This window comes from Salvelinus fontinalis, chromosome 27 (genome assembly GCF_029448725.1).
Source record: "Salvelinus fontinalis isolate EN_2023a chromosome 27, ASM2944872v1, whole genome shotgun sequence".
In the NCBI taxonomy this organism is placed as follows: Eukaryota; Metazoa; Chordata; class Actinopteri; order Salmoniformes; family Salmonidae; genus Salvelinus; species Salvelinus fontinalis.
The window spans coordinates 41,377,899-41,405,898 of record NC_074691.1 but is presented as its reverse complement, the minus strand read 5'-3'; the positions used below and the strand labels follow the sequence as shown (position 1 = coordinate 41,405,898).

Below are 28,000 nucleotides of genomic sequence, written 5' to 3'. Positions count from 1 at the left end.
AATTAGTAGAAGTTGCCCCTAAGCTAACAAACTACATGAAGTTCGAGTTCCACATTGGTAATGTATAGTATAGGCCCAGTAAATTATAATATCAGTAACTATTTGAACACTACTCGTATGACCAAAATAAGATCGTTTATACATTTGTATAATTCACGTTTTTCACATCCTTCATTGTTTTACAACACATTTACACGGCTCATCTATACGACAGAAATAACCAAGAACACAAACATTCAAATTATGAGGCAAAATCATCAACCAATGGGATTCAATTGTTTAATTCCTATTTCAACATACATTTGAATATTTTTATTTTAGGGGGTAGATCAGATTTAGTATTGCAGATAGAGGTAATTGTCTGCATCATTTCCAATCACCCATAAATATTTGTATGCGCGTGACAAGGGAAGGCAGGTGTGCGTAATGGATGATAGAAGTACGTGATGCAGGGCAGCCTGGCGCCCTCAAGCGCCAGGGGGAGGAAGAGCGGGAGCAGACGTGACAGTAGGCCCCGGTGCACAACTAAGCAAGAGGAAAAGTACATTAGTGTCTAGTTTGAGAAACAGACGCCTCACAAGTCCTCAACTGGCAGCTTCATTAAATAGTACCCGCAAAACACCAGTCTCAACGTCAACAGTGAAGAGGCGACTCCAGGATGCTGGCCTTCTAGGCAGAGTTGCAAAGAAAAAGCCATATCTCAGATTGGCCAATAAAAATAAAAGATTAAAATGGGCAAAAGAACACGGACACTGGACAGAGGAGTGTGTAAATTGAACTATTTTCCAGTCCTTTTAAGCATTCAAAATGTAAAGAGTACTTTTGTGTGTCAGGGAAAATGTATGGAGTAAAAAGTATATTATTTTCTTTAGGAATTTAGTGAAGTAAAAGTAAAAGTAGTCAAAAATATAAATAGCAAAGTACAGATACCCCAAAAACTACTTAATTAGTACTTTAAAGTAGTTGTACTTTACACTACTGTCTGTGAGAACCATGAATACCGGGAAGTCAGATGAGTGACAGTTTATAAAAAATAATGAAAATGCCCTCAACAAATACCGAATTTGTAGTTGCTTGTGAACCGCAAGAGGTCACTGTCATTTTCCCCCGCACTAATTCTGACTCTTTTCCATTTGCGGCAATTTCCTGCTGAAGCTATCGTAAACATGGCAGACTGTGGAGAACCGGGTGAGTCTGAAAAGAATGACAGCTGTCAATACACTTTAGATAAATCGACTATAGCTACAGCTCTGGTTGAAATATCACGGAGTAACCTGACGTGTCAGCTTGTGTGCCTTATAGTAAATGTTAACTAGCTACACCAGTCATTGTGGGTAGGTGTTGTGGTTAGCATTGCAGGCTAACTAGCCTGAGAAGTCATGGTAGCTTTAGTCACCACCGTTACATGTTAGTGAAGAATATTGCGTCATTCACATTGGTTTGATTCATGAGCCAACCATAAAAAATAAGATTTATTTAAAACAACACCATAGTAAAAGTGCCATATTGCTAGCTAGTTAACGTTAGTTCTCCTGTAAGATATCACTGTTTAGCTAGGACATGGCTAGCTAGCAAGATGAAGATAGCATTGTCACAGCTGGATGCAGGTGCAACTTTTACCGTAATGTGTCATCCTCATCACCACACTGTATTCATTGCGTTACAGATGGCCCTGACAACAAAGATAATATCACACGCTCAAAAGTAAGTATATTCAAATACTGAGACAATGTACCGAATTATTTTAAATCCGAGAACAATAACGACATGATATTTCTTATACAATATGTTTCACTTTAAGGGGCGTCGGACGTTCAGCCTGATGCACAGACCCTCTATGGACGCCCTGGTCTAGAGCGCCTGGTTAAATTGTGCTTGTGAGTTCATACCGACCGTACCTTTACACTTGTTTACACTGAGCTGCATTGGGGTTGGAACGCGATCATGGTTACATTAAGAAACCATAGGGGCTGGCGTTTTAGATGTGGGTCGAAAAAACATACTTCAATGCAGGGACGGGATTTGCCCGGGTCATGTTGCGTTGAACAACAAAGGAGCTGATTGGCTGACACTGCCATTCCAAAATGGCTGAGGTGGCTACTGTTAGCTTTGCATGAGGATGAAAAGCGTAGTTTTCTGGAACAACTCGCAGTATTTCAATCTTCTCAATGGAACAGTGTGGATAAAGGTCAAATTTGGAGTACAGTGGCATATCCCATCCCTGCATTGAGGTACGTTTTCCCGACCCATGTCTCACGCCGGCTTCACAGCGTGTAACCGTGATTGTGTTCATACCCTAGTGCAGATCATTGTAAACAAGCGTAAGGGTACGGTCGGTATTAGCTCTTGAAAACCATTCTTCTCCATATGTAGTTTTCAGATCTTACATTCGCACACTGATGGCTCCGTGTGAACTACAATTTCCCGACGCTGTCTTTTTAACATTTCGAGAAACGTCAATCATCGCTTTCAAACCGGTTTTCAAAACATATGCTGATATTATGCCCCTTGTCTTTCATATCAGCGATATACACTTACTGTAGCAGTTTTGCACAGATCCACAAGCGGTGTGAGCCTCCAGTTTACCAACTACACTTCCTCTCCAGTTACACACCGGTGTACGGAGAATGCTAGATATTTGTATTTTTTTATTATATTTAACCTTTTTTTTAACTAGGCAAGTCAGTTAAGAACAATTCCTTATTTGCAATGACGGCCTACCAGAAGGCAAAATACCTCTCTTGCGGGGACGGGGGATAAATATTTTATATATATATATATATATATATATATATATATATATATATATAAAATATTTAAATATATATATATATATATATATATATATATATATATATATATAAAATATTTAAATATATATATATATATATATATATAAAATATTTAAATATATATTATAGGACAAAAGAACACCATCACGACAAGAGACAACATTACAGACAGACAGACCTAAGACGACAACATAGCATGGCAGCAACACATGCAAACACAACATGGTAGCAGCACAAAACTGCACAAAAATATTTGTGTTTTGTTTTTTTGAGAGCGAGTTAGCACAGGTGGCCACGTATGTCTTGTCTTTCTGTCTTCTGTAAACAAGCCATGTGACATGGACAAATGGCCGTGTGGGAACACTAACCCTATAGACAGGTTGGTTGTTTAACAACAAGACCGAATCATGCAGAACGGAACGGGTTACTTTAGATTGTTGACAACATGTAAACTAGATTGCGTCTCCAAATGTTTATTGAAAACATAAATACATTTGCACAATGACCACTTGTTGTCCCTCAAATACATTGTTACAGTTGGTTAGTTAGCTAGCTAGCGAATTTGAGTCATATTAGCGTTGACATGAAATCAGTCAAAACCGCTCAAACAAGACATGTTATCAAGAACAAGATGAAACGAGCTGAAACGAGTCGCTTACGATTCCACACATGGCAGTTGTCATCGTTGGTAGCTATCTGGCCAGTCCAGACTCACAAAAACTCAGACTTCTGCCCCATTTAAAAACATGCGCATCGTTTTCGTGACTTCCGTCAGTTAACCCATCTATGAAGGTGTGTATCAATTATACCTTATTTTAATTTTAAAAAATTAAAAAATAATTCAGTATTATTTTATTTATATCTTGATGATATGAAAGATAAGGTCCTTATGCTTCCAAAACCGTAACGCAAGCGATGTGTGTTAATGTTTAGACCGAACGTTGGGGATCTTAACAAAACTCAACCGTACAAAAAACGTGTGTAATGGAACAGAGTCAGGATCAATGGCTTAGGAGCATTTAAAAAATATATATATATCAATGGTTTAGCTAGTGAGAAATATGTGTGTGTATTGAAAATATCTGTGCGTTTGCTTCATTTACTATCATCCTAAATTTAAGATATTTAATTATTTTGCCATATCTAATTAAATGTACACTGAGTGTGCACTGAGTGGACAAAACATTAAGAACACCTTCCTAATATTGAGTTGCAGCCCCCTTTGTCCTCAGAACAGCTTCAATTTGTCGGGGCATGGACTCTACAAGGTGTCGAAAGCGCTCCACAGGGATGCTGGCCCCATGTTGACTCCAACGCTTCCCACAGTTGAGTCAAGTTGGCTGGAAGTCCTTTGGGTGGTGGACCATGTTTGATACACATGGGAAACTGTACCTTCATCTACACAGATCTTGAAGTGGATTTAACAAGTGACATCAATAAGGGGATCATAGCTTTTCACCTGGTCAGTCTGTCATAGAAAGGTGTTCCTAATGTTTTGTCTACTCAGTGTATGTTATATGTAGTATTTGTCACGACATCGCACAAGTTGATGTTCTGACCACATCACGTTTGGGGGGAATTACACAGCATCCCGGAGTTGCCTCTTCACTGTTGACGTTGAGACTGGTGTTTTGCGGGTACTATTTAATGAAGCTGCCAGTTGAGGACTTGTGAGGCATCTGTTTCTCAAACTAGACACTCTAATGTACTTGTCCTCTTGCTCAGTTGTGCACCGGGGCCTCCCACTCCTCTTTCTATTCTGGTTAGAGCTGACCCTGGAACTGTCCCTGTATATAGCTACTGACCCTGGAACTGTCCCTGTATATAGCTACTGACCCTGGAACTGTCCCTGTATATAGCTACTGACCCTGGAACTGTCCCTGTATATAGCTACTGACCCTGGAACTGTCCCTGTATATAGCTACTGACCCTGGAACTGTCCCTGTATATAGCTACTGACCCTGGAACTGTCCCTGTATATAGCTACTGACCCTGGAACTGTCCCTGTATATAGCTACTGACCCTGGAACTGTCCCTGTATATAGCTACTGACCCTGGAACTGTCCCTGTATATAGCTACTGACCCTGGAACTGTCCCTGTATATAGCTACTGACCCTGGAACTGTCCCTGTATATAGCTACTGACCCTGGAACTGACCCTGTATATAGCTACTGACCCTGGAACTGTCCCTGTATATAGCTACTGACCCTGGAACTGTCCCTGTATATAGCTACTGACCCTGGAACTGACCCTGTATATAACTACTGACCCTGGAACTGACCCTGTATATAACTACTGACCCTGGAACTGTCCCTGTATATAGCTACTGACCCTGGAACTGTCCCTGTATATAGCTACTGACCCTGGAACTGTCCCTGTATATAGCTACTGACCCTGGAACTGTCCCTGTATATAGCTACTGACCCTGGAACTGTCCCTGTATATAGCTACTGACCCTGTATATCAAAAGGGATGCTGTCAAAAAAAGTGATTTGAATTCAAATGGTTTTCCCCCTTTCACATCACCAATTAGAATGAAGGGAAGGAGTTAACCAAAGAGGAGAAGCAACGGCTGAGGAAACAGAAGAAACAACAGAAGAAACAGAAGGAAAGGAAGGATGAGAAGGGCCCGTCAGAAACAGAGAAGGAAAAAACACCTGTCTCCCTATTGCCACCACGACCTGTGGCAACACAGAAAGGTGTTGTATTATAGCCTGGTCTAATGCTATCGATATCGTCATGTCATACCATTTTTTTTGCACCATCATCAGTGTGGTCCTATTTTAGGATTGCAAAATTCTGGGAAATTTCTATAAATTCCCTGGTTTTTCCTGAAATCCTAGTTGGAGGTTTCCTGGAATCAGGAGGGAATATGCAGGAAATCTGGAATATTCCACCAGGATATCTGGAAAACCAGGGAATTTAAATGAACGTTCCGGGAATTTTGCACGGTCTGATTGTATCATTTCAATATCTTTGAAAAACAAATACCAATAGTTGTTTACTAATTTTCATAAACTGCTAGCTTTGTCATTTTCTATTTACCTATGATTCATGTTCCTCCATCCACTTCATTGGTCCGTTCACCTAGTCTGTCTGTTTCCCCAGCTCCCTCAGCATTGCCTGCCCCTGCCTCTGCACCAATACCTGTGCCTGCCTCAGCTCCCTTCCACTCCTCTCCCACCCCCTCCCCGGCAGACAAGCCAGCCAAGAGCAAAGCTGAGCTGAAGGCAGAGAGGAGAGCCAGGCAGGAGACTGAAAGGGCCTCTAAACAACCGGGCTCCTCGTCCTCCAGCATCAAGACCAAAGCCCCTCTCAGTGAACTAAACCCAGGTACAACAGCTGCTGGTGGACCTCTGGAACACCTTGTTGATTCATGATGTATCATATGATAAACTTTGTTTCAGAAGGAAAATTTGACTTGGACAATTAGAGTTCTGATGCTTCCACATACTGGTAAATACATAGAGTCAATTAACACAACATACATAGAATAACACCCCCCCCCCCTCCCATCCTACCCACACAGAAGTGAATTAGTTCATGTCAGGCCAGGCTGTGACTAGGGGGCAGTTCATTAGTTCAGGCTGTGACTAGGGGGCAGTTCATTTGTTCATGCCAGGCTGTGACTAGGGGGCAGTTCATTAGTTCATGCCAGGCCAGGCTGTGACTAGGGGGTGGTTCATTTGTTCATGCCAGGCCAGGCTGTGACTAGGGGGCAGTTCATTTGTTCATGCCAGGCTGTGACTAGGGGGCAGTTCATTTGTTCAGGCCAGGCTGTGACTAGGGGGTGGTTCATTAGTTCAGGCTGTGACTAGGGGGCAGTTCATTAGTTCATGCCAGGCTGTGACTAGGGGGCAGTTCATTAGTTCATGTCAGGCTGTGACTAGGGGGCAGTTCATTAGTTCAGGCTGTGACTAGGGGGCAGTTCATTTGTTCATGCCAGGCTGTGACTAGGGGGCAGTTCATTAGTTCAGGCCAGGCTGTGACTAGGGGGCAGTTCATTAGTTCAGGGCAGGCTGTGCCTAGGGGGCAGTTCATTAGTTCATGCCAGGCCAGGCTGTGACTAGGGGGCAGTTCATTTGTTCATGCCAGGCCAGGCTGTGACTAGGGGGCAGTTCATTAGTTCATGCCAGGCCAGGTGCCTCTGTAGTCGTATACATGGTGCTTTTATAGTAGTATACATGGTGCTGCAGTAGTAGTAAGTATGTATTCAAAGATCATTTGTTGCTTCCTGTCCCTGTTAGTGGTGAAGAGACTTCCTGAGCATGTCCAAGTGGACGACCCTGCAGTGGTGAAAAGACTGGCCAAGAAGTTGGAGAGACAACAGGTTTGTGGCATGTTATTCTCCTTCTACAATGTGCTGCTCTCTGTCCTCAAGGCACTACTTGACTAATTTACCAGTACCACTGAGATTAGCCGATCTCAGTAGATTGTCAAGAGTGTTTCCCTTGTATTATTTTTCATGCGAAGCGCACACCTCCCCAAATCAACATCCGGTGTGCCTTTCTAGCCAACATTTTGGAAGTTATATTTTGGTAGGGGAAACTTTGGATAAGGTGTAGAGGAAGTCATAGATGGAACACAGGGAATTTTCAGGCAACCAGCCCTACCTCACATCACGTCACTAACCTACCTCCATTTCTCACCGCAATTGCTTCTATTCTGTACCTCACATTTCTTTCAGACGCTACCGCACGGCGCCTCTAAAAAGGTATTAAGTATCAAGGTCTGGCCTTATGCTTTGTGTGCCGTTCATTTATTTTTTTACCGTCTGTTTTGTTTTGCTCAAGGCTGTTCATGTCATGATCCCCACCATCTGACCTCCCTTCCCCACCATCTGACCTCCCTTCCCCACCATCTGACCTCCCTTCCCCACCATCTGACCTCCCTTCCCCACCATCTGACCTCCCTTCCCCACCATCTGACCTCCCTTCCCCACCATCTGACCTCCCTTCCCCACCATCTGACCTCCCTTCCTGAGATAATGACAGATCCTGTCTGTCTTCCAACCGGACAGCAGAAAGAACCATCACAACCACAGAGACGTACAGTGAGCTCCAAACAGTACTGGGACACAGTGACGACTGTTGTTTTGGCTCTATACTTCAGCACTTTGAAATGATGCAATAACGATGAGGTGTAGACTGTCAGCTTTAATTTTAATTCTCCCCAATTTTCGTGGTATCCAATTGCTAGTAATTACTCTCTTGTCTCATCGCTACAACTCCCGTACGGGCTCGGGAGAGACGAAGGAAAGCCATGCGTCCTCCGAAACACAACCCAACCAAGCCGCACTGCTTCTTAACACAGTGCGCCTCCAACCCGGAAGCCAGCCGCACCAATGTGTCGGAGGAAACACCGTGCACCTGGCTCCCTTGGTTAGCGCGCACAGGAGCCACAGGAGTCGCTGGTGCACGATGATACAAGGATATCCCTACAGGCCTAACCCGGACGACGCTAGGCCAATTGTGCGTCGCCCCACGGACCTCCCGGTCGTGGCCGGCTGCAGAGCCTGGGCGCGAAGCCTGGCCGCGAACCCAGAGTCTCTGGTGGCGCAGCTAGCTCTGCGATGCAGTGCCCCAGACCACTGCGCCACCCGGGAGGCCCTTTGAGGGTATTTTCATTTGTATCAGGTGAACTGTTTAGAAATTTACAGCACTTTTTGTACATAGTCCCCACCCTATTTTTAGGGGAGCAAAAGTATTGGGACAAATTCACTCGAAGTAGTAAAAAGTTTAGTATTTAGTCCCATATTCCTAGAAGGCAATGATTACATCAAGCTTGTGACTCTACAAATGTGTTTGCTGTTTCTTTTGGTTGTGTTTCAGATTATTTTGTGCCCAATAGAAATGAAATGTTAAATAATGTATTGTGCCAATTTTTTTTGTCACATTTATTTCTAAAGAAGAATAGAATGTTTTCGAAACACTTCTACATTAATGTGGATGTTACCATGATTACGGATATTCCTGAATTAATTGTGAATAATGAGATGTGAGAACATTACCAACACACAAATATCATAACCCCCCCCAAGACATGCTAACCTCTCACCATTACAATAACTCATCATTATTCTCAAAATAATCTGATACACAACCAAAACAAACTAAAAATGCATCCATCAAAATGTATGTAACCATTGCATGCTATGAATATTTGGACCAAATACTTCATGTTTGACTACATAAGGGAATTTTCCCCAATACTGTTGGTGCCCTAAGAATTCAGGGGACTATGTAGAAAATAGTTGTAATTTCTAAACGATTCACCCAATATGGATGAAAATACCCTCAGATTAAAGATGACAGTCTGCAGTTGAATAACCTCATAGTCATTGTATCATTTTAAATCCAAAATACTGGAGTACAGAGACAAAACAATACAACATGTCACTGTCCCAATACTTTTGGAGCTCACTGTAAAATCATACATGTTGATACATGATGAAACGGTGATGTTCAGTCTGTATTGAACGGCCGTACACGATGTTCTACTAGGCCTTTCCTGGTTTTTCTCTCATGTTCTCTGAGCCGGCCTACAGTACAGAATATGGTTGGTTGTTGAGCCGTACAGAATATGGTTGGTTGTTGAGCTGGTCTACTGTGCAGAATATGGTTGGTTGTTGAGCTGGTCTACTGTACAGAATATGGTTGGTTGTTGAGCTGGTCTACTGTACAGAATATGGTTGGTTGTTGAGCTGGTCTACTGTACAGAATATGGTTGGTTGATGAGCCAGCCTACAGTACAGAATATGGTTGGTTGTTGAGCTGGTCTACAGTACAGAATATGGTTGGTTGATGAGCCAGCCTACAGTACAGAAAATGGTTGGTTGTTGAGCTGGTCTACTGTACAGAATATGGTTGGTTGATGAGCCAGCCTACAGTACAGAATATGGTTGGTTGATGAGCCAGCCTACAGTACAGAATATGGTTGGTTGATGAGCTGGTCTACTGTACAGAATATGGTTGGTTGTTGAGCCGGCCTACTGCTCAGAGTTATGCTTGGTTGCTGTGGGGGTTGTCATCTATGTATGTTTGGACTTGACCTCACCCACCCACCTTTAACCTTTGACCTCTGAACCCAAGGTGATCACGGTGAACTAAACGTGTGTGTGTGTCTGTGTGTCTGTGTGTCTGTGTGTCTGTGTGTGTGTGTGTGTGTGTGTGATTATTTCAGATCCCACTGCGATCCGACTACGGCTACAAAGTCAGCCTGTTCTCTCATCTGCACCAGTACAGCCGCAAAGCCCCCCTCACCCAGCAACTCAGGTAACTACCTACCTGCCCCTACCCAGAGCCCCCCTCACCCAGCAACTCAGGTAACTACCTACCTTCCCCTACCCAGAACCCCCCTCACCCAGCAACTCAGGTAACTACCTACCTGCCCCTACCCAGAGCCCCCCTCACCCAGCAACTCTGGTAACTTCCTACCTGCCCCTACCCAGAACCCCCCACACCCAGCAACTCAGGTAACTACCTACCTGCCCCTACCCAGAGCCCCCCTCACCCAGCAACTCAGGTAACTACCTACCTTCCCCTACCCAGAGCCCCCCTCACCCAGCAACTCAGGTAACTACCTACCTGCCCCTACCCAGAGCCCCCCTCACCCAGCAACTCAGGTAACTACCTACCTGCCCCTACCCAGAGCCCCCCTCACCCAGCAACTCAGGTAACTACCTACCTGCCCCTACCCAGAACCCCCCTCACCCAGCAACTCAGGTAACTACCTACCTGCCCCTACCCAGAGCCCCCCTCACCCAGCAACTCAGGTAACTACCTTACCTGCCCCTACCCAGAACCCCCCTCACCCAGCAACTCAGGTAACTACCTACCTGCCCCTACCCAGAGCCCCCCTCACCCAGCAACTCCGGTAACTACCTACCTGCCCATACCCAGATCCCCCCTCACCCAGCAACTCAGGTAACTACCTACCTGTTCCTACCCAGAGCCCCCCCTCACCCAGCAACTCAGATAACTACCTACCTGCCCCTACCCAGAACCCCCCTCACCCAGCAACTCAGGTAACTACCTACCTGCCCCTACCCAGAACCCCCCTCACCCAGCAACTCAGGTAACTACCTACCTGCCCCTACCCAGAGCCCCCCTCACCCAGCAACTCAGGTAACTACCTACCTGCCCCTACCCAGAGCCCCCCTCACCCAGCAACTCAGGTAACTACCTACCTGCCCCTACCCCCTCCCCCCCCTCACCCAGCAACTCAGGTAACTACATACCTGCCCCTACCCAGAGCCCCCCTCACCCAGCAACTCAGGTAACTACCTACCTGGGCCTACCCAGAGCCCCCCTCACCCAGCAACTCAGGTAACTACATACCTGCCCCTACCCAGAGCCCCCCTCAACCAGCATCTCAGGTAACTACCTACCTGCCCCTACCCAGAACCCCCCTCACCCAGCAACTCAGGTAACTACCTACCTGCCCGTACCCAGAGCCCCCCTCACCCAGCAACTCAGGTAACTACATACCTGCCCCTACCCAGAGCCCCCCTCACCCAGCAACTCAGGTAACTACCTACCTGCCCCTACCCCCCCCCCCCCCCTCACCCAGCAACTCAGGTAACTACCTACCTGCCCCTACCCAGAACCCCCCTCACCCAGCAACTCAGGTAACTACCTACCTGTCCCTACCCAGAGCCCCCCTCACCCAGCAACTCAGGTAACTACCTACCTGCCCCTACCCAGAGCCCCCCTCACCCAGCAACTCAGGTAACTACCTACCTGCTCCTACCCAGAACCCCCCTCACCCAGCAACTCAGGTAACTACCTACCTACCTGCCCCTACCCAGAACCCCCCTCACCCAGCAACTCAGGTAACTACCTACCTGCCCCTACCCAGAACCCCCCTCACCCAGCAACTCAGGTAACTACCTACCTGCCCCTACCCAGAACCCCCCTCACCCAGCAACTCAGGTAACTACCTACCTGCCCCTACCCAGAGCCCCCCTCACCCAGCAACTCAGGTAACTACCTACCTACCTACCTACCTACCTGCCCCTACCCAGAACCCCCCTCACCCAGCAACTCAGGTAACTACCTACCTGCCCCTACCCAGAGCCCCCCTCACCCAGCAACTCAGGTAACTACCTACCTACCTACCTACCTACCTGCCCCTACCCAGAACCCCCCTCACCCAGCAACTCAGGTAACTACCTACCTACCCCTACCCAGAGCCCCCCTCACCCAGCAACTCGGGTAACTACCTACCTGCCCCTACCCAGAACCCCCCTCACCCAGCAACTCAGGTAACTACCTACCTGCCCCTACCCAGAACCCCCCTCACCCAGCAACTCAGGTAACTACCTACCTGCCCCTAACCAGGGGCCGATTGCACCAGTTGGGCGTTTTAAATGCTAGTTCAGGTGTAGCTACGTCCGACTTGGGGATCAGAATTTACACCTATTTGCACCAATCAAAAAAATAAGAATAGGTGTAACTGATGCTTCATAATGATGGTTGCTAGGCAGCCCCCATTACTAGGCTTGTGCCAGTTGTAGACTTTGTCCCATCACTTTACAAAGCATGTACCACATCTGGATGGAACAATCAATAATTACTGTGGGAATTTTTATTTTACCTTTTATTTAACTAAGCAAGTTCGTTAAGAACAAATTCTTATTTTCAATGACGGCCTAGGAACAGTGGGTTAACTGCCTTGTTCAGGGGCAGAAAAACAGATGTTTACCTTGTCAGCTCAGGGACTTTATCTTGGCCAGGTCGCAGTTGCAAATGAGAACTTGTTCTCAACTAGCCTACCTGGTTAAATAAAGGTGAAATAAAATAAAATAAATAAAAACTGGCCCAACGCTCTAACCACTAGGCTACCCTGCCGCCCCAATGAATATCACTGAGTTAAGAAAATATTGGAATTAAGTAGGCTAATGCAATTGAAGGCCTTTGTCATATTGTTACTTACTAACACTTCCAAAGTTATCCAACCGTTTTAAATACTTTAAAGCAGTTTGTCGTGCGTGTTCAACTATACATTTCAGCAACGTTATGATTGGGACAGCGTTATCGCTCCGCTTTGAGACCAGCGTCGGGGGACTCGTCTTGATAAATCGGTGTCCGATTTTAGTGTTTTCACCGAATCACTATTTGGATATTTGGTCACAAATAAAGCAGGGGAAATGTTGGCTGAGTTGCGTGTTCATGATGCTAATCTTTAGTCTAGTTTGCTCATCTAACAGTGTTATCAGAACATTTTAGCTAGCATGTTATGTAGCCTAGTAGAACAGGTGGGTTATTTCTCTCTTCACTGGCGTAGTAGCCTCGGCTATATCATGACTGAAAGTCCTTGACTTCTGATCGTCAATCATTGTGATTTTTGTTTCGCTGAATGTCTGTCTGTATACAGTATTTGGTTATTTGATCTCTGACTGGGCAAATAAGTAAGTGGAGGTGTCAGTTCATGTATTTGTTTGCTAATATCTGATCAGACACATTTACCGATGTAGCATAAACCCAAGTGTTTTATTGACTTGTGCATAGGAAACTCAAAGCCCGCGGAGGTTGTGAAATATGAACATGAGACTCGCACCCTTTTGAAAAATATTGATTTTCTGTGCATATCATGAAACGAGTTAGCTCATGAAAGGGTTTACGCACCAGGTGGTGTAACAGATCTGATTTTTAGGTCCGGCGTAGAGCACATTTCCCGTCGGACGTAGAGTTACGACTGGTGCAACCAGAGGTATTTAGAGAGAGTCTCTATGGCTCTGCCTATGGACACTGTTCCCATCTGAACCGTTCTCTGGGTGGTTATAAACTGGGTGGTTCGAACCCTGAATGCTGATTGGCTGACAGGAATGGTATATCAGACCATAACAGTGGTAGTAGAATGAGCGTGTTTTTGCCTCTTTATTTAAATACAGTTATCCTGATGGATAATACTGTCTTCTAGCTAAATGTCTGCATCATGTATTGTAATTTCTATATAATACTGAGGTAGGACTAAGTAGAATACGTCTCATATTACATGGCTAACCCTTTCTACTAAAAGTCTTTCTGTGATCTGATTGGTGATAAATTGGATCTCGGCAAGTGGTTGTTTATTTATTTGGTTCTGTCTGTGATCTGATGGGTAATTGTTTGGTTCTGTCTGTGATCTGATGGGTAATTGTTTGGTTCTGTCTGTGATCTGATGGGTAATTGTTTGGTTCTGTCTGTGATCTGATGGGTAATTGTTTGGTTCTGTCTGTCAGCATTCCCTCTACAGTGATCCACCCCTCCATCGTGCGGTTGGGTCTGCAGTATTCCCAGGGCATTGTGGCAGGATCCAACGCTCGCTCTGTGGCCCTGCTCCATGCTTTTAAACAGGTACAGTACTACTGACCCCCAGACCTGCTCTTAGTTAACCCCCTAGAGTCTATTGATGCGCCGGTGAGTCAATCTAAGTTGCATAACAAACAAATCCACATCAAAACTCGTCAGTTTCAGCTAAAAAAGTTGTTATTTTGCATTGGATGTGTCTCAATCCACCAGTGTCGCACTTCCACATCTGCGGTGTTCGTCAGACCAGGAGACGTCCCGAAAATCGTTCTTCTCACAAAAACGACCGGTTTCACCTATAAACTATTACGACCATTTTCTTTTTCTCTCTAACTAATGGAATTATGAATCTAGCTTGGTGCCTAACACCCCCAAAAAGGGGGTTAACTATGTGTACAATGTGTATATAGGACAGACACTTCAACATCTTGTTTCTTATGGTGTATTTTTTGGACTGGCCTTTTTGCCATTTCTGAATGTGTTATTCAATGCGTTTCAATAGGGTATAGTGGTAAAGGCCAGATTCAATATTTTATTAAATCATTGTTAAAGTATTTAATAAAATATTGAATATATATATATATATATAAATCAATACTTAATATTTTTTTACTACCAAAAGGGGTCCTACAATTCTAAATCAAATAGCTATAGAATGACCATCTTAAAATAATTCCATATGTCAGCCGAGACCCCCCCCACCCTCTCCTCCCCAACGTCTTAGACTCTAAGGAAATATGTTCCAGTCCTCACTCTGTGGCCCTGCTCTACTTTTAAACGGGTACTTCCATTCCCCCCCCCCCCCATACTCACTGACATTGAAGTGTCTTACATTCCCCACATCCATCAGTCTCTTAAGAAATATTTTTTTGGGGGGGGTGCTATGTATGCACGCGGGTGATTGTATACGACTATACATCTGCCTACAGGTGATCAGGGACTACACTACTCCACCCAATGAAGAGCTGTCCAGAGATCTGGTCAACAAACTGAAGCCTTATATCAGGTACAGGGTCCTCATAACACTATCTGTGAAATACTATGTTTATACAGTGCATTCGGAAAGTATTCAGACCCCTTACCCTTTTCCCACATTTTGTGACGTTAAAGCCTTGTTCTAAAATTGATTAAACCCCCCCCCATCAATCTACACACAAAACCCCATAATGACAATATGAAAACTGTTTTTTATAAATTTTTGCAAATGTATTACTAATTTAAAAAAACATATAGTATTCAGACCCTTTGCTGTGAAACTCGAAATTGAGCTCAGGTGCATCCTGTTTCCATTGATCATCCTTGAGATGTTTCTACAACTTCATTGGAGTCCACCTGTGGTCAATTTAATTGATTGGACATGATTTGAAAAGCACACACCTGTCTATATAAGGTCTCACAGTTGACAGTGTATGTCAGAGCAAAAACCAAGCCATGAGGTTGAAGGAATTGTCCGTGGAGCTCTGAGACAGGATTGTGTCAAGGCACAGATCTGGGGAAGGGTACCAAAACATTACTGCAGCATTGAAGGTCCCTAAGAACACAGTGGCCTCCATTATTCTTAAATGGAAGATGTTTGGAACCACCAAGACTCTTCCTAGAGCTGGTCGCCCGGCCAAACTGAGCAATCGGGGGAGAAAAGGGCCTTGGTCAGGGAGGTGACCAAGAAACCGATGGTCACTCTGACGGAGGTCTAGAGTTCCTCTGTGGAGATGGTTGTCCTTCTGGAAGGTTCTCCCATCTCTGGGGCACTCCACCAATCAGGCCTCTATGGTAGAGTGGCCAGACGAAAGCCACTCTTCAGTAAAAAGAACATGACAGCCAGCTTGGGATTTGCCGAAAGGCACCTAAAGGACTCTGAGTGAAACAAGATTCTCAGGTCTGATGAAACCAAGATTGAACTCTTTGGCCTGAATGCCAAGCGTCACGTCTGGAGGAAACCTGGCACCATACCTACGGTGAAGCGTGGTGGTGGCAGCATCATGCTGTGGGGATGTTTTTCAGTGGCAGGGACTGGGAGACTAGTCAGGATCGAGGGAAAGATGAACGGAGCAAAGTACAGAGAGATCCTTGATGAAAACCTGTTCCAGAGCACTCAGGACCTCAGACTGAGGTGAAGGTTCAACTTCCAACAGGACAACGACCCTAAGAACACAGCCAAGACAACACAGGAGTGGCTTCGGGACAAGTCTCTGAATGTCGTTGAGTGGCCGAGCCAGAGCCCGGACTTGAACCTGATCGAACACCTCTGGAGAGACCTGAAAATAGCTGTGCAGCGACGCTCCCCATCCAACCTGACAGAACTTGAGAGGATCCGCAGAGAAGAATGATAGAAACTCCCCAAATAGAGGTGTGCCAAACTTGTAGCTTCATACCCAAGACTTGAGGCTGTAATCGCTGCCAAAGGTGCGTCAAGAAAGTACTGAGTAAAGGGTCTGAATACTTGTTCTTTTTTATTTGTACATTTGCAAAAATTTGTCAAGTTTTTGCTTTGTCATTATGGGGTATTGTGATGTCATTATGGGGTATTGTGATGTCATTATGGGGTATTGTGATGTCATTATGGGGTATTGTGATGTCATTATGGGGTATTGTGTGTAGATTGAGGAGGGGGGGGAAACTATTTAATCCATTTTAGAGTAAGGCTGTAACGTAACAATGTGGAAAAAGTCAAGGTGTCTGAATTCTTTCTGAATGCACTGTGTGTCACATCTAACTGTGGAACTAGCATCTTGTGAATCGTGTCTCAGGGTTGAGCTTTTACCACCATGTTGTTGTTGCCGCAGCTTTCTCAATCAATGTCGACCTCTGTCAGCGAGCATGGGCAACGCAATCAAGTACATCAAGAAGGAAATCTCCAATATTCCTAGCCAATGCAAAGAGGAGGAGGTAAATACAGTGTGTTACGAGGCCAGGTTGTGACCAGAAAGACTCATGTTTCACTCATCATATCCATATTATGTCCATGGTCATTTTGTCCCTCTCTCACCCCCATTTGGTCATTTTGTCTCTCTCTCACCCCCATGTGGTAATTTTGTCTCTCTCTCTCACTCCCATGTGGTCATTTTGTCTCTCTCTCACCCCATGTGGTCATTTTGTCTCGCTCTCTCTCACCCCATGTGGTCATTTTGTTTCTCTCTCTCTCACCCCATGTGGTCATTTTGTTTCTCTCTCTCTCACCCCATGTGGTCATTTTGTTTCTCTCTCTCTCACCCCATGTGGTCATTTTGTTTCTCTCTCTCTCACCCCATGTGGTCATTTTGTTTCTCTCTCTCTCACCCCATGTGGTCATTTTGTTTCTCTCTCTCTCACCCCATGTGGTCATTTTGTTTCTCTCTCTCACCCCCATGTGGTCATTTTGTGTCTCTCTCTCTCACCCCATGTGGTCATTTTGTTTCTCTCTCTCACCCCATGTGGTCATTTTGTTTCTCTCTCACCCCCATGTGGTCATTTTGTGTCTCTCTCTCTCACTCCCATGTGGTCATTTTGTGTCTCTCTCTCTCTCACTCCCATGTGGTCATTTTGTGTCTCTCTCTCACCCCATGTGGTCATTTTGTTTCTCTCTCTCTCACCCCCATGTGGTCATCTTGTGTCTCTCTCTCTCACCCCATGTGGTCATTTTGTGTCTCTCTCTCTCACCCCATGTGGTCATTTTGTGTCTCTCTCTCTCACCCCCATGTGGTCATTTTATTTCTCTCTCTCTCACCCCCATGTGGTCATTTTGTGTCTCTCTCTCTCACCCCATGTGGTCATTTTGTTTCTCTCTCACCCCATGTGGTCATTTTATTTCTCTCTCTCTCACCCCCATGTGGTCATTTTGTGTCTCTCTCTCTCACTCCCATGTGGTCATTTTGTGTCTCTCTCTCTCACCCCCATGTGGTCATTTTGTGTCTCTCTCTCTCACTCCCATGTGGTCATTTTGTGTCTCTCTCTCTCACTCCCATGTGGTCATTTTGTTTCTCTCTCTCTCACCCCATGTGGTCATTTTGTTTCTCTCTCTCTCACCCCCATGTGGTCATCTTGTGTCTCTCTCTCTCACCCCATGTGGTCATTTTGTTTCTCTCTCTCTCACCCCCATGTGGTCATTTTGTGTCTCTCTCTCTCACCCCATGTGGTCATTTTATTTCTCTCTCTCTCACCCCCATGTGGTCATTTTGTTTCTCTCTCTCTCACCCCCATGTGGTCATTTTGTGTCTCTCTCTCTCACCCCATGTGGTCATTTTATTTCTCTCTCTCACCCCCATGTGGTCATTTTATTTCTCTCTCTCAACCCCCCCCCCCACCCCCCCCACCCCATGTGGTCATTTTGTCTCTCCCCCCCCCCCCCCATAGGCGAAGACCAAACTGCTGCAGTGTATAGACCGTTACATAGAGGAGAAGATAGTTCTGGCAGCCAAGGCCATATCTAAATACGCTATAGAGAAGATCAGTGATGGAGACGTCATTCTAGTTTATGGATGGTAAGAAAATAATAATGACTTTTAATCAAGAAGCCTCTTAGGGCCGGTCACCTGGACACTGATTAAGCCGAGTTAAATAGCACGGTCAATTGAGAATGTCCATTGAAATAGCTTTTCAATCCAGGCCTAATCTTAATCTGTGTCTGGGAAACCGCTCCAAGGTGTTAATGACTAAGTGGAAACCGCTCCATGGTGTTAATGACTAAGTGGAAACTGCACCAAGGTGTTAATGACTAAGTGGAAACCGCTCCAAGGTGTTAATGACTAAGTGGAAACCGCTCCAAGGTGTTAATGACTAAGTGGAAACCGCTCCAAGGTGTTAATGACTAAGTGGAAACCGCTCCATGGTGTTAATGACTAAGTGGAAACCGCTCCAAGGTGTTAATGTATAAGTGTTGGACTGACAGTCACAGAGACTAGGGGTTGAGTCGCGGTTGGGATACACCCCATTACAATACAATACATAACTGATCTCCCATCTTGTCTCCCACCTGTAAAGTCTATCCAATCCTCTCAACTCTACAGTAGTACCACATTAGAGTATAGGACAGGGGTACTCAACTCTGACCCTACGAGGTCCGTAGCCTTCTGCTTTTCTGATCTACCTGATAATTAAGTGCACCCACCCACCTGGTGTCCCAGGTCTAAATCAGTCCCTGATTAGAGGGGAACCACCCACTTGGTGTCCCAGGTCTAAATCAGTCCCTGATTAGAGGGGAATCACCCACCTGGTGTCCCAGGTCTAAATCAATCCCTGATTAGAGGGGAACCACCCACTTGGTGTCCCAGGTCTAAATCAGACCCTGATTAGAGGGGAACCACCCACTTGGTGTCCCAGGTCTAAATCAGTCCCTGATTAGAGGGGAACCACCCACTTGGTGTCCCAGGTCTAAATCAGTCCCTGATTAGAGGGGAACAGTGGAAAAAAATCCAGTGGAACTGGCTTTGAGGTCCAGAGTTGAGTTTGAGGGGTTAGTGGTCGGTACAATCCAGTAGAATCCAGAAGTTAACAAACCTGCGTCCCTTCGCCTCCCTTAGCAGATCTGGGACCAGGCTAGGGATCAGTAAGGAACTCATCAGTTCTTGATGTCATATCCTGTCCTTCCGTAGCTCGTCCCTGGTGAACCACATCCTGTGCGAGGCGTTTGAGAAGAGCAGGAAGTTCCGTGTTATTGTGGTGGACAGCCGGCCTCGTCTGGAGGGAAGGGAGGCTCTGAGACGTCTCGTACAGAGAGGCATCAGCTGCACCTACGTCCTCATCTCTGCCCTCTCATACATACTACCTGAGGTAACCTAGTCCTCATCTCTGCCCTCTCATACACACTACCTGAGGTAACCTAGTCCTCATACATACTACCTGAGGTAACCTAGTCCTCATACATACTACCTGAGGTAACCTAGTCCTCATACATACTACCTGAGGTAACCTAGTCCTCATACATACTACCTGAGGTAACCTAGTCCTCATACATACTACCTGAGGTAACCTAGTCCTCATACATACTACCTGAGGTAACCTAGTCCTCATACATACTACCTGAGGTAACCTAGTCCTCATACATACTACCTGAGGTAACCTAGTCCTCATACATACTACCTGAGGTAACCTAGTCCTCATACATACTACCTGAGGTAACCTAGTCCTCATACATACTACCTGAGGTAACCTAGTCCTCATACATACTACCTGAGGTAACCTAGTCCTCATACATACTACCTGAGGTAACCTAGTCCTCATACATACTACCTGAGGTAACCTAGTCCTCATACATACTACCTGATAGAGATGGGGGAATAAATAGGTTGTTTCATATCACCATATTATTTTGGGACCATATTCTATCGATATTTCACTAAGTGTCCATTCATTAAAAAATATATATTTTTAGTACATTTTTCCTAGCTAGTGCTAGTCAGCTGTACCTGTGGCAAAACTCTGGTCTTTTTCATCCTATAGGTTGTTCGCTATCTGTTTTTAAATAGTGAGACAGTGTGTTTTCAGCGTTTTATTTCCATAGTGATCAATTCTCATGACTCTCTCTTATCTCTCTGCAGCAGACATGTAGTGAGCAATATGTTTGGAACATCAAATCGGAATAAAATCACAATATTGAATTGCAACACTTACAGGGCCTTATTCATACCCCTTGACTTATTCCACATTTTTTGTTGTCTGTCTGAATTCAAAATGGTTTAAATGTATTTCTTTCCCTCTCCCCCATCTACACACCCCCCATAATGACATCACAATACCCTATAATGACATCACAATACCCCATAATGACATCACAATACCCCATAATGACAAAGTGAAAACATGTTTTCAGATTTATTGAAAATTAAATACAGAAATATTTAATTTGCATATGTATTCACACCCCTTTGCTATGACACTTGAAATTGAGCACACTTTCGTTTGATGATCCTTGAGATGTCACTACAACTTGATTGGCCCACCCGTGGCCAATTCAATTGTTTGGAGATGATTTAGGAAGAAACACCTGTCTATGTAAGATCCCACAGATGACAGTGCATGTCAGAGCAGAAACTATATCATGAAGTCCAAAGAACTGTCCATAGATCTCTGAGATATAATTATGATGAGGTATATATCTGGGGAAGGGTATAAAACAACTTCTAGAGTGTTGAAAGTTTCCAAAATCACAGTGGTCTCCATCATGGGAAGGAAAAAATATGTAACTACCCAGACTGCCTAGAGCTGGCTGTCTGACCAAACTGATCAACTTAGACTCTGTCTAGAGCTGGCTGTCTGACCAAACTAATCAACTTAGACTCTGTCTAGAGCTGGCTGTCTGACCAAACTGATCAACTTAGACTCTGTCTATAGCTGGCTGTCTGACCAAACTGATCAACTTAGACTCTGTCTAGAGCTGGCTGTCTGACCAAACTGATCAACCTAGACTCTGTCTAGAGCTGGCTGTCTGACCAAACTGATCAACTTAGACTCTGTCTAGAGCTGGCTGTCTGACCAAACTGAACTACCTAGACTCTGCCTAGAGCTGGCTGTCTGACCAAACTGAACTACCTAGACTCTGTCTAGAGCTGGCCGTCCGACCAAACTGATCAACTGGGTAAGAAGGACCTTGGTCAGGGAGGTGACCAAGAACCCAATGACCAGTCTGACAAAACTACAGAGTTCCTTGGATGAGATGGGAGAACCTGCCAGAAGGACAACAGTCTCTACCGCACTTCACCAAGCTGGGCTTTATGGGAAAGTGGCAAGATGGAAGCCATTCCTGAGAAAAAGGCACATGACTGCATGCCTGGAGTTTGTAAAAAGGCACGTGAAAGACTCTGCGATCATAAGGCAAAATATTCTGTGGTCTGATGAGACAAAAATGTAACTCTTTGGCCTGAGTGCTAAGCACTATGTCTGGAGAAAACCAGGTACAGCTCATCACCTGTCCTAACACAAAACCCTATCGTGAAGCAAGGTGGCGGCAGCAGGGACTCGGCCACTGGTAAGGATAGAGGGAAGAATGAATGGAGCCAAATACAGGCAAATCCTTGATGAGAACCTGCTTCAGAGTGCAAACAACATTAGACTGAGGTGAAGATTTATGTTACACCAGGACAACGACCCCAAGCATACAGCCAAAGCAACACTGGAATGGCTTCAGAACAAGAATGTGAAAGTCCCTGAGTGGCCCAGACTTGAATCCCATTGAAAATCTGGAAAGACTTGAAGATTGCTGTCCACCACTGCTCTCCATCTAACTTAACAGAGTTTGAGAGAATCTGCAAGGAAGAATGGGAGAAAATCCCGAAATCCAGATACAGACATACCCAAGACGACTCAAAGCTGTAATCGCCGCCAAAGGTGCTTCTTCAAAGTGTTGACTCATTGGGTGTGATTACTTATGTAAACTATATATTTCTGTATTTCATTTTCAATACATTTGCTACAATTTCTAAACATGTTTTCACCGTCATTATGGGTGAGCTACAAAATCTTTTAAATCCGTTTAGAATTCCGTCTCTTTCTGAAGGCACTGTAGAATCGTGAGAATCGCAGTAAATATCGTATCGGCACTTAAGTATCGCAATAACATCGTGTCATCCCTGGCAGTAGCCAGCCCTACCACCTGATGTGAGCACAAAATAGTTGATTTGCCTCTTTTAGAGGACTGGAGGTGTCATTGCACTGTGGAACTTTATCATTTAGGCACTTGTTGATTTTTATCACGTCGTGGGACCTCTTGTAGAAAATCCAAAAGCCCAGTGAATGGTTTTCCTTACAATGTTCTTTCGGTTTTAACTCTCTCGCTTTTCCCTGGTCTTTTAACTAACCTCCCCACAGCACATGCAACTAACTGGATGTCTGTTTTTATAAATGGTCTAATTTAACTCCAAATTCAATCATTAAACTTGGCCCTTTTCCCCCAGGTCTCTAAGGTGTTCCTGGGTGCCCATGCCCTGCTGGCTAATGGCTACGTGATGTCTCGTGTGGGCACCTCTCAGATAGCTCTGGTGGCCAGGACGTTCAACGTGCCAGTCCTGGTCTGCTGTGAAACGTACAAGTTCTGTGAGAGGGTGCAGACTGACTCCTTTGTCTCCAATGAGCTCGGTAAGGTGGCAAGCATTCATTTAGCTTTCTTGAGTGTATTATTGAATAAGTAAGGCATGAGAACCTAAGGATTATGGTGTGATAACTCCCGACTGAGGGCTGCTCTGAGCCAAGGACCGGGAAACTCCCTCTTAAGGACTGTTATCACACAATAATTCCCGAGTTCGAGCACCTTGTTTTTTAAATAAAAAAGTTTGCCAATTATTATAATTTTTTTTAAAGATTAACCATATGTTTTCATTTAAAAGCATGAACATTTTAATGAGTAAATTAGTTTTATTTCATCCTTTCACCAGACGATATAGTCCGGGCAAAAGCCAGTTGTTAGTTCTGAGGTTCTAAAGTTGCTAGCCAAACAGGCTGGTCGTTAATTCTATTGGGATGTTTTGACCCAGTCGTTCATTCCATTCATTCCACGTTGCTATGCTAAACAAATCATTGGCATGTTAGCTTTATAGCATGAGGTACAAATAGGCAACAACCAGTTGATTGTCGAGTCAATAAGATGTTTATGGAGGATAGCTAGGCTAACGTTACTTCTCCTTTGCTAGCTAAAGTTAGCTAGCCAACTAAAGCTAACACACAATCACAAACAAGCAGCTGGATTGACAGCAAACTCTGCATTTTTTAGTTTGTTTGTTTGACCTTTGTTTCTATTGCCATTTCTTTTGTATATATCCATTATACTGATCCTAACAAATGAATTGGCCTGGCTCAGAGAGGCTGTCTGTCTCGTTCATATGCATGGCACGGTGGAGATCCAAAAGGAAAACAAACTGTAACATTTTGCACGGGTCAGATAGGCTTATTATTAACCCCTGCTGTACCAAACCAAATGCCAGGCAAGAAGGATGGGAAAATAAGTCTACTCTCCATGGAAGATTAATTTTATGAATGCTGGGCTGGGCTGCAGGACAATGGATTACATTTATGAATGCTAGGCTGGGCTGCAGGACAATGGATTATATTTATGAATGCTTGGCTGGGCTGGGCTGCAGGACAATGGATTACATTTATGAATGCTAGGCTGGGCTGCAGGACAATGGATTATATTTATGAATGCTTGGCTGGGCTGGGCTGGGCTGCAGGACAATGGATTACATTTATGAATGCTTGGCTCCCCACAGCACATGCAACTAACTGTATGTCCGTTTTTATAAATGGTGGGACAGTTTCTGAATGCCTGGCTGGGCCGTGGGACAGTGGATTGATACTTGAAATGGAATTATAGAATTTTGCGTGGATTATCGCCAACAACTAATGGCTATTGATCAATCAGGATCCAAACTTAGCGTTTTCTAAGTTGAAGTAAGAACCTACAGTATATAGTTATCGTATTAGAGAAAATAGATGCATCTACAGTATGAAGCCACAATAATTCTGCTACCCAAGAATAGTAAAGCCCCATTTGCTCTGCTATTTGAGCCAGTAATCAGCCTGTTACCAACCCTTAGTAAACTTTTGGAAAAAATTGTGTTTTACTAAATACAATGCTATTTTACTGTAAACAAATTGACAACAGACTTTCAGGACGCTTATAGGGAAGGATGTTCAAGCACAGGACTTACACAAACGAATGATGATTGGCTGAGAGAAATTGTTGATAAAAAGATTGGGGCTGTTTTATTAGACTTCAGTGCGGCTTTTGACATTATCGATCATAGTCTGCTGCTGGAAAAACTTATGTGTTATGGCTTTACACCCCCTGCTATATTGTGGATAAAGAGTTACCTGTCTAACAGAACACAGAGGGTGTTCTTTAATGGAAGCCTCTCCAACATAATCCAGGTAGAATCAGGCATTCCCCAGGGCAGCTGTCTAGGCCCATTACCTTTTAAATCTTTACTAATGACCTGCCACTGGCTCTCGGTAAAACCGGTGCACCAATGTATGCGGATGACTCAACACTATACATATCAGCTACTACAGTGACTGAAATCACTGCAACACTTATCAAAGAGTTGCAGTTAGTTTCAGAGTGCGTGGCAAGGAATAATTTAGTCCTAAATATTTCTAAAACTAAAAGCATTGTATTTGGGACAAATCATTCACTAAACCCTAAACCTCGACTCAATCTTGTAATAAATAATGTGGTAATTGAGCAAGTTGAGGTGACTAAACTGCTTGGAGTAACCCTGGATTGTAAACTGTCATGGTAAAAATATGTTGATGTAACAGTAGCTAAGATGGGGAGAAGTCTGTCCATAATAAAGCGCTGCTCTGCCTTCTTAGCAGCACTATCAACAAGGTAGGTCCTACAGACCCTAGTTTCTACCTTCTTAACAACACTATCAACAAGGCAGGTCGTACAGGCCCTAGTTTCTACCTTCTTAACAACACTATCAACAAGGCAGGTCCTACAGGCCCTAGTTTCTGCCTTCTTAACAACACTATCAACAAGGCAGGTCCTACAGGCCCTAGTTTTTGCCTTCTTAACAACACTATCAACAAGGTGGGTCCTACAGGCCTTAGTTTTGTCGCACCTGGACTACTGTTCAGTCGTGTGGTTAGGTACCACAGAGGGACATCGGAAAATTACAATTGGCTCAGAACAGGGCAGCATGACTGGCTTTTGGATGTACACAGAGAGCTAACATTAACAATATGCACGTCAATCTCTCATGGCTCAAAGTAGAGAGAGATTGACTTCATCACTACTTGTTTTTGTAAGAAGTGTTGACATCCTGAATGCACCGAACTGTCTGTTTAAACTACTAGCACACAGCTCAGACACACATGCATATACCCCACAAGACATGCCACCAGAGGTCTCTTCACAATCCAGAACAAACTATGGGAGGTACACAGTACTACATAGAGCCATGACTACATAGAACTCTATTCTACATCAGGTAACTGATGCAAGCAGTAGACTCAGATTTAAATAACAGATAAAAATACACCTTATGGAACAGCGGGACTGTGAAGAGACACACACACAGGTACAGACACATGATAATACACATACTCTACACACACATATGTTGCATTGTATATATGTGGTAGTAGAGTAGTGGCCTGAAGGAACACACTAAATGTATTGGATAAAGTGTAATGTCAAGTCATATTTTAAACCGTATATAACTGCCTTAATGTCGCTGGACCCCAGGAAGAGTAGCTGCTGCCTTGGCAGGAATTAATGGGGATCCATAATAAACCCCAGGAAGAGTAGCTGCTGCCTTGGCAGGAACTAATGGGGATCCATAATAAACCCCAGGAAGAGTAGCTGCTGCCTTGGCAGGAATTAATGGGGATCCATAATAAACCCCAGGAAGAGTAGCTGCTGCCTTGGCAGGAATTAATGGGGATCCATAATAAACCCCAGGAAGAGTAGCTGCTGCCTTGGCAGGAATTAATGGGGATCCATAATAAACCCCAGGAAGAGTAGCTGCTGCCTTGGCAGGAACTAATGGGGATCTTTAATAAATACAATAGGATGAAATGTTTTAGTTGCTGAGTTTGGGTCGTTTCCTTTCTACTTCCTGGTAACCTAGATATGGATCCTTGGTCATTGTTTTATTTAAACTCGGCAAGTCAGTTAAGAACAAATTCTTATTTACAATGAGGTAACCCGGATGATGCTGGGACAATTGTGCGCCACTCTATGGGACTCCCAAACACGGCCGTTTGTGATACAGCCTGGAATCGAACCAGGGTCTGTAGTGACGCCTCTAGCACTGAGATGTAACCTAGATAGGGATCTGTAAAATGAACTTCGATCAACACAATTATTCAGATATTAAAAATTATCTTCCCGACTTGAATAGAAACATCAGTAGCAATGCAACACTCACAAACCCTCCTTTTTTTTCTTTTCCCTCAGATGACCCCGATGACCTGATGGTGACCCGGAAGGGGAAGACCCAGCTGGAGAACTGGCAGGACGTCAGCTCCCTGGGTCTGTTGAACCTGGTCTACGACGTCACACCACCAGACTTTGTGGACCTGGTCATCACAGACCTGGGCATGATCCCGTGTACCTCAGTTCCTGTTGTTCTCAGGGTCAAAAACCTGGACCAGTAAGAGATGGAAGGGGAATGACGCAGGGTAGAGTCGCAGACTGATGATGCATCTGACTTGATGTGGTGTTCTATAAGAAGCACTTGTGTTTGAGAGTTGTAAGCAATGGGCACCCTATTCTCTATATAGTGTGCTTTATTAGGTCATAGGGTTCCAAAATGGGAGTGTACACTTATGTTCCGATGACCATTCTAGAATGCATGGAACTACCAAATACATTGTTTTAATTGTTAGTGTTGATATTGGACCGGGTCTTTAGATTCTCCATTTGCTCAGTCTTTCTACATGCTAGGCTATATCCACTGTAACAGCTGGCCATAAAAAAAAGACTACAGAAGTGTTCTACTCTGAGCAGGCATTCACACCTGCACTTTTGGCATGTAATAAATATCTGAAATGGCACATTATTTTTTAAAACAAGAGTTTTCTGTGTGTTCTTTTGACAGTGTTGACAATAAAGGGTTTGGCCTGTGGGGTGGGTAGAAGGTATAGGGAACCGGTCCCACATAGCATCTCAGTGTAGGAGAGTTGACCTGGTATCTGTCCATACAATTGTATTCATTATGATCTAAAAGACTAAACTGACTCTAAATCAGCACTCCTACTCAGCCTGTGGATACGGGCTTGATCAAAGGAAAATCTCAAAATGGCAGACGTGGCAATGAAGTCCCAAGATTTCTGTTTTTGAGCGTTTTCAAAGTTATTTCAAATAATGTTTTTTTTTGTTGCTGTAGGTGTGTATCCTCATTCAAACTACGGAAAAAACATTTGACCTGTTCTGATTTAATTAGGTACTGCTGTGGCTTAAAACACCTATTATGAAGTTTTAGTCTTAGTAACCATGATTGGAA

General features: G+C 44.4%; 1 protein-coding gene across 1 annotated transcript; it reads left to right on the top strand.

Annotated features, from left to right (window-relative positions):
* The first annotated feature begins 1,118 nt into the window (after positions 1 to 1,118).
* On the top strand, positions 1,119 to 27,556 carry eif2b4 (eukaryotic translation initiation factor 2B, subunit 4 delta). Its single transcript, XM_055885786.1, has 13 exons — positions 1,119 to 1,188; positions 1,667 to 1,704; positions 5,327 to 5,492; positions 5,902 to 6,126; positions 7,041 to 7,123; positions 9,976 to 10,067; positions 14,018 to 14,132; positions 15,014 to 15,090; positions 16,868 to 16,970; positions 18,414 to 18,541; positions 19,652 to 19,829; positions 22,949 to 23,129; positions 26,953 to 27,556. The coding sequence occupies exons 1-13, from the start codon at positions 1,167 to 1,169 to the stop codon at positions 27,150 to 27,152; spliced, it is 1,608 nt and encodes a 535-aa protein (XP_055741761.1). The 5' UTR covers positions 1,119 to 1,166; the 3' UTR covers positions 27,153 to 27,556.
* The last annotated feature ends 444 nt before the right edge of the window (positions 27,557 to 28,000 follow it).

Coding starts and splice junctions, on each gene's coding strand:
- eif2b4 (XM_055885786.1), top strand. CDS start 1,167: ATGGCAGACTGTGGAGAACCGG. Junction 7,124..9,975: donor AGAAGTTGGAGAGACAACAG/GTTTGTGGCATG, acceptor TGATTATTTCAG/ATCCCACTGCGATCCGACTA. Junction 23,130..26,952: donor CTTTGTCTCCAATGAGCTCG/GTAAGGTGGCAA, acceptor CTTTTCCCTCAG/ATGACCCCGATGACCTGATG.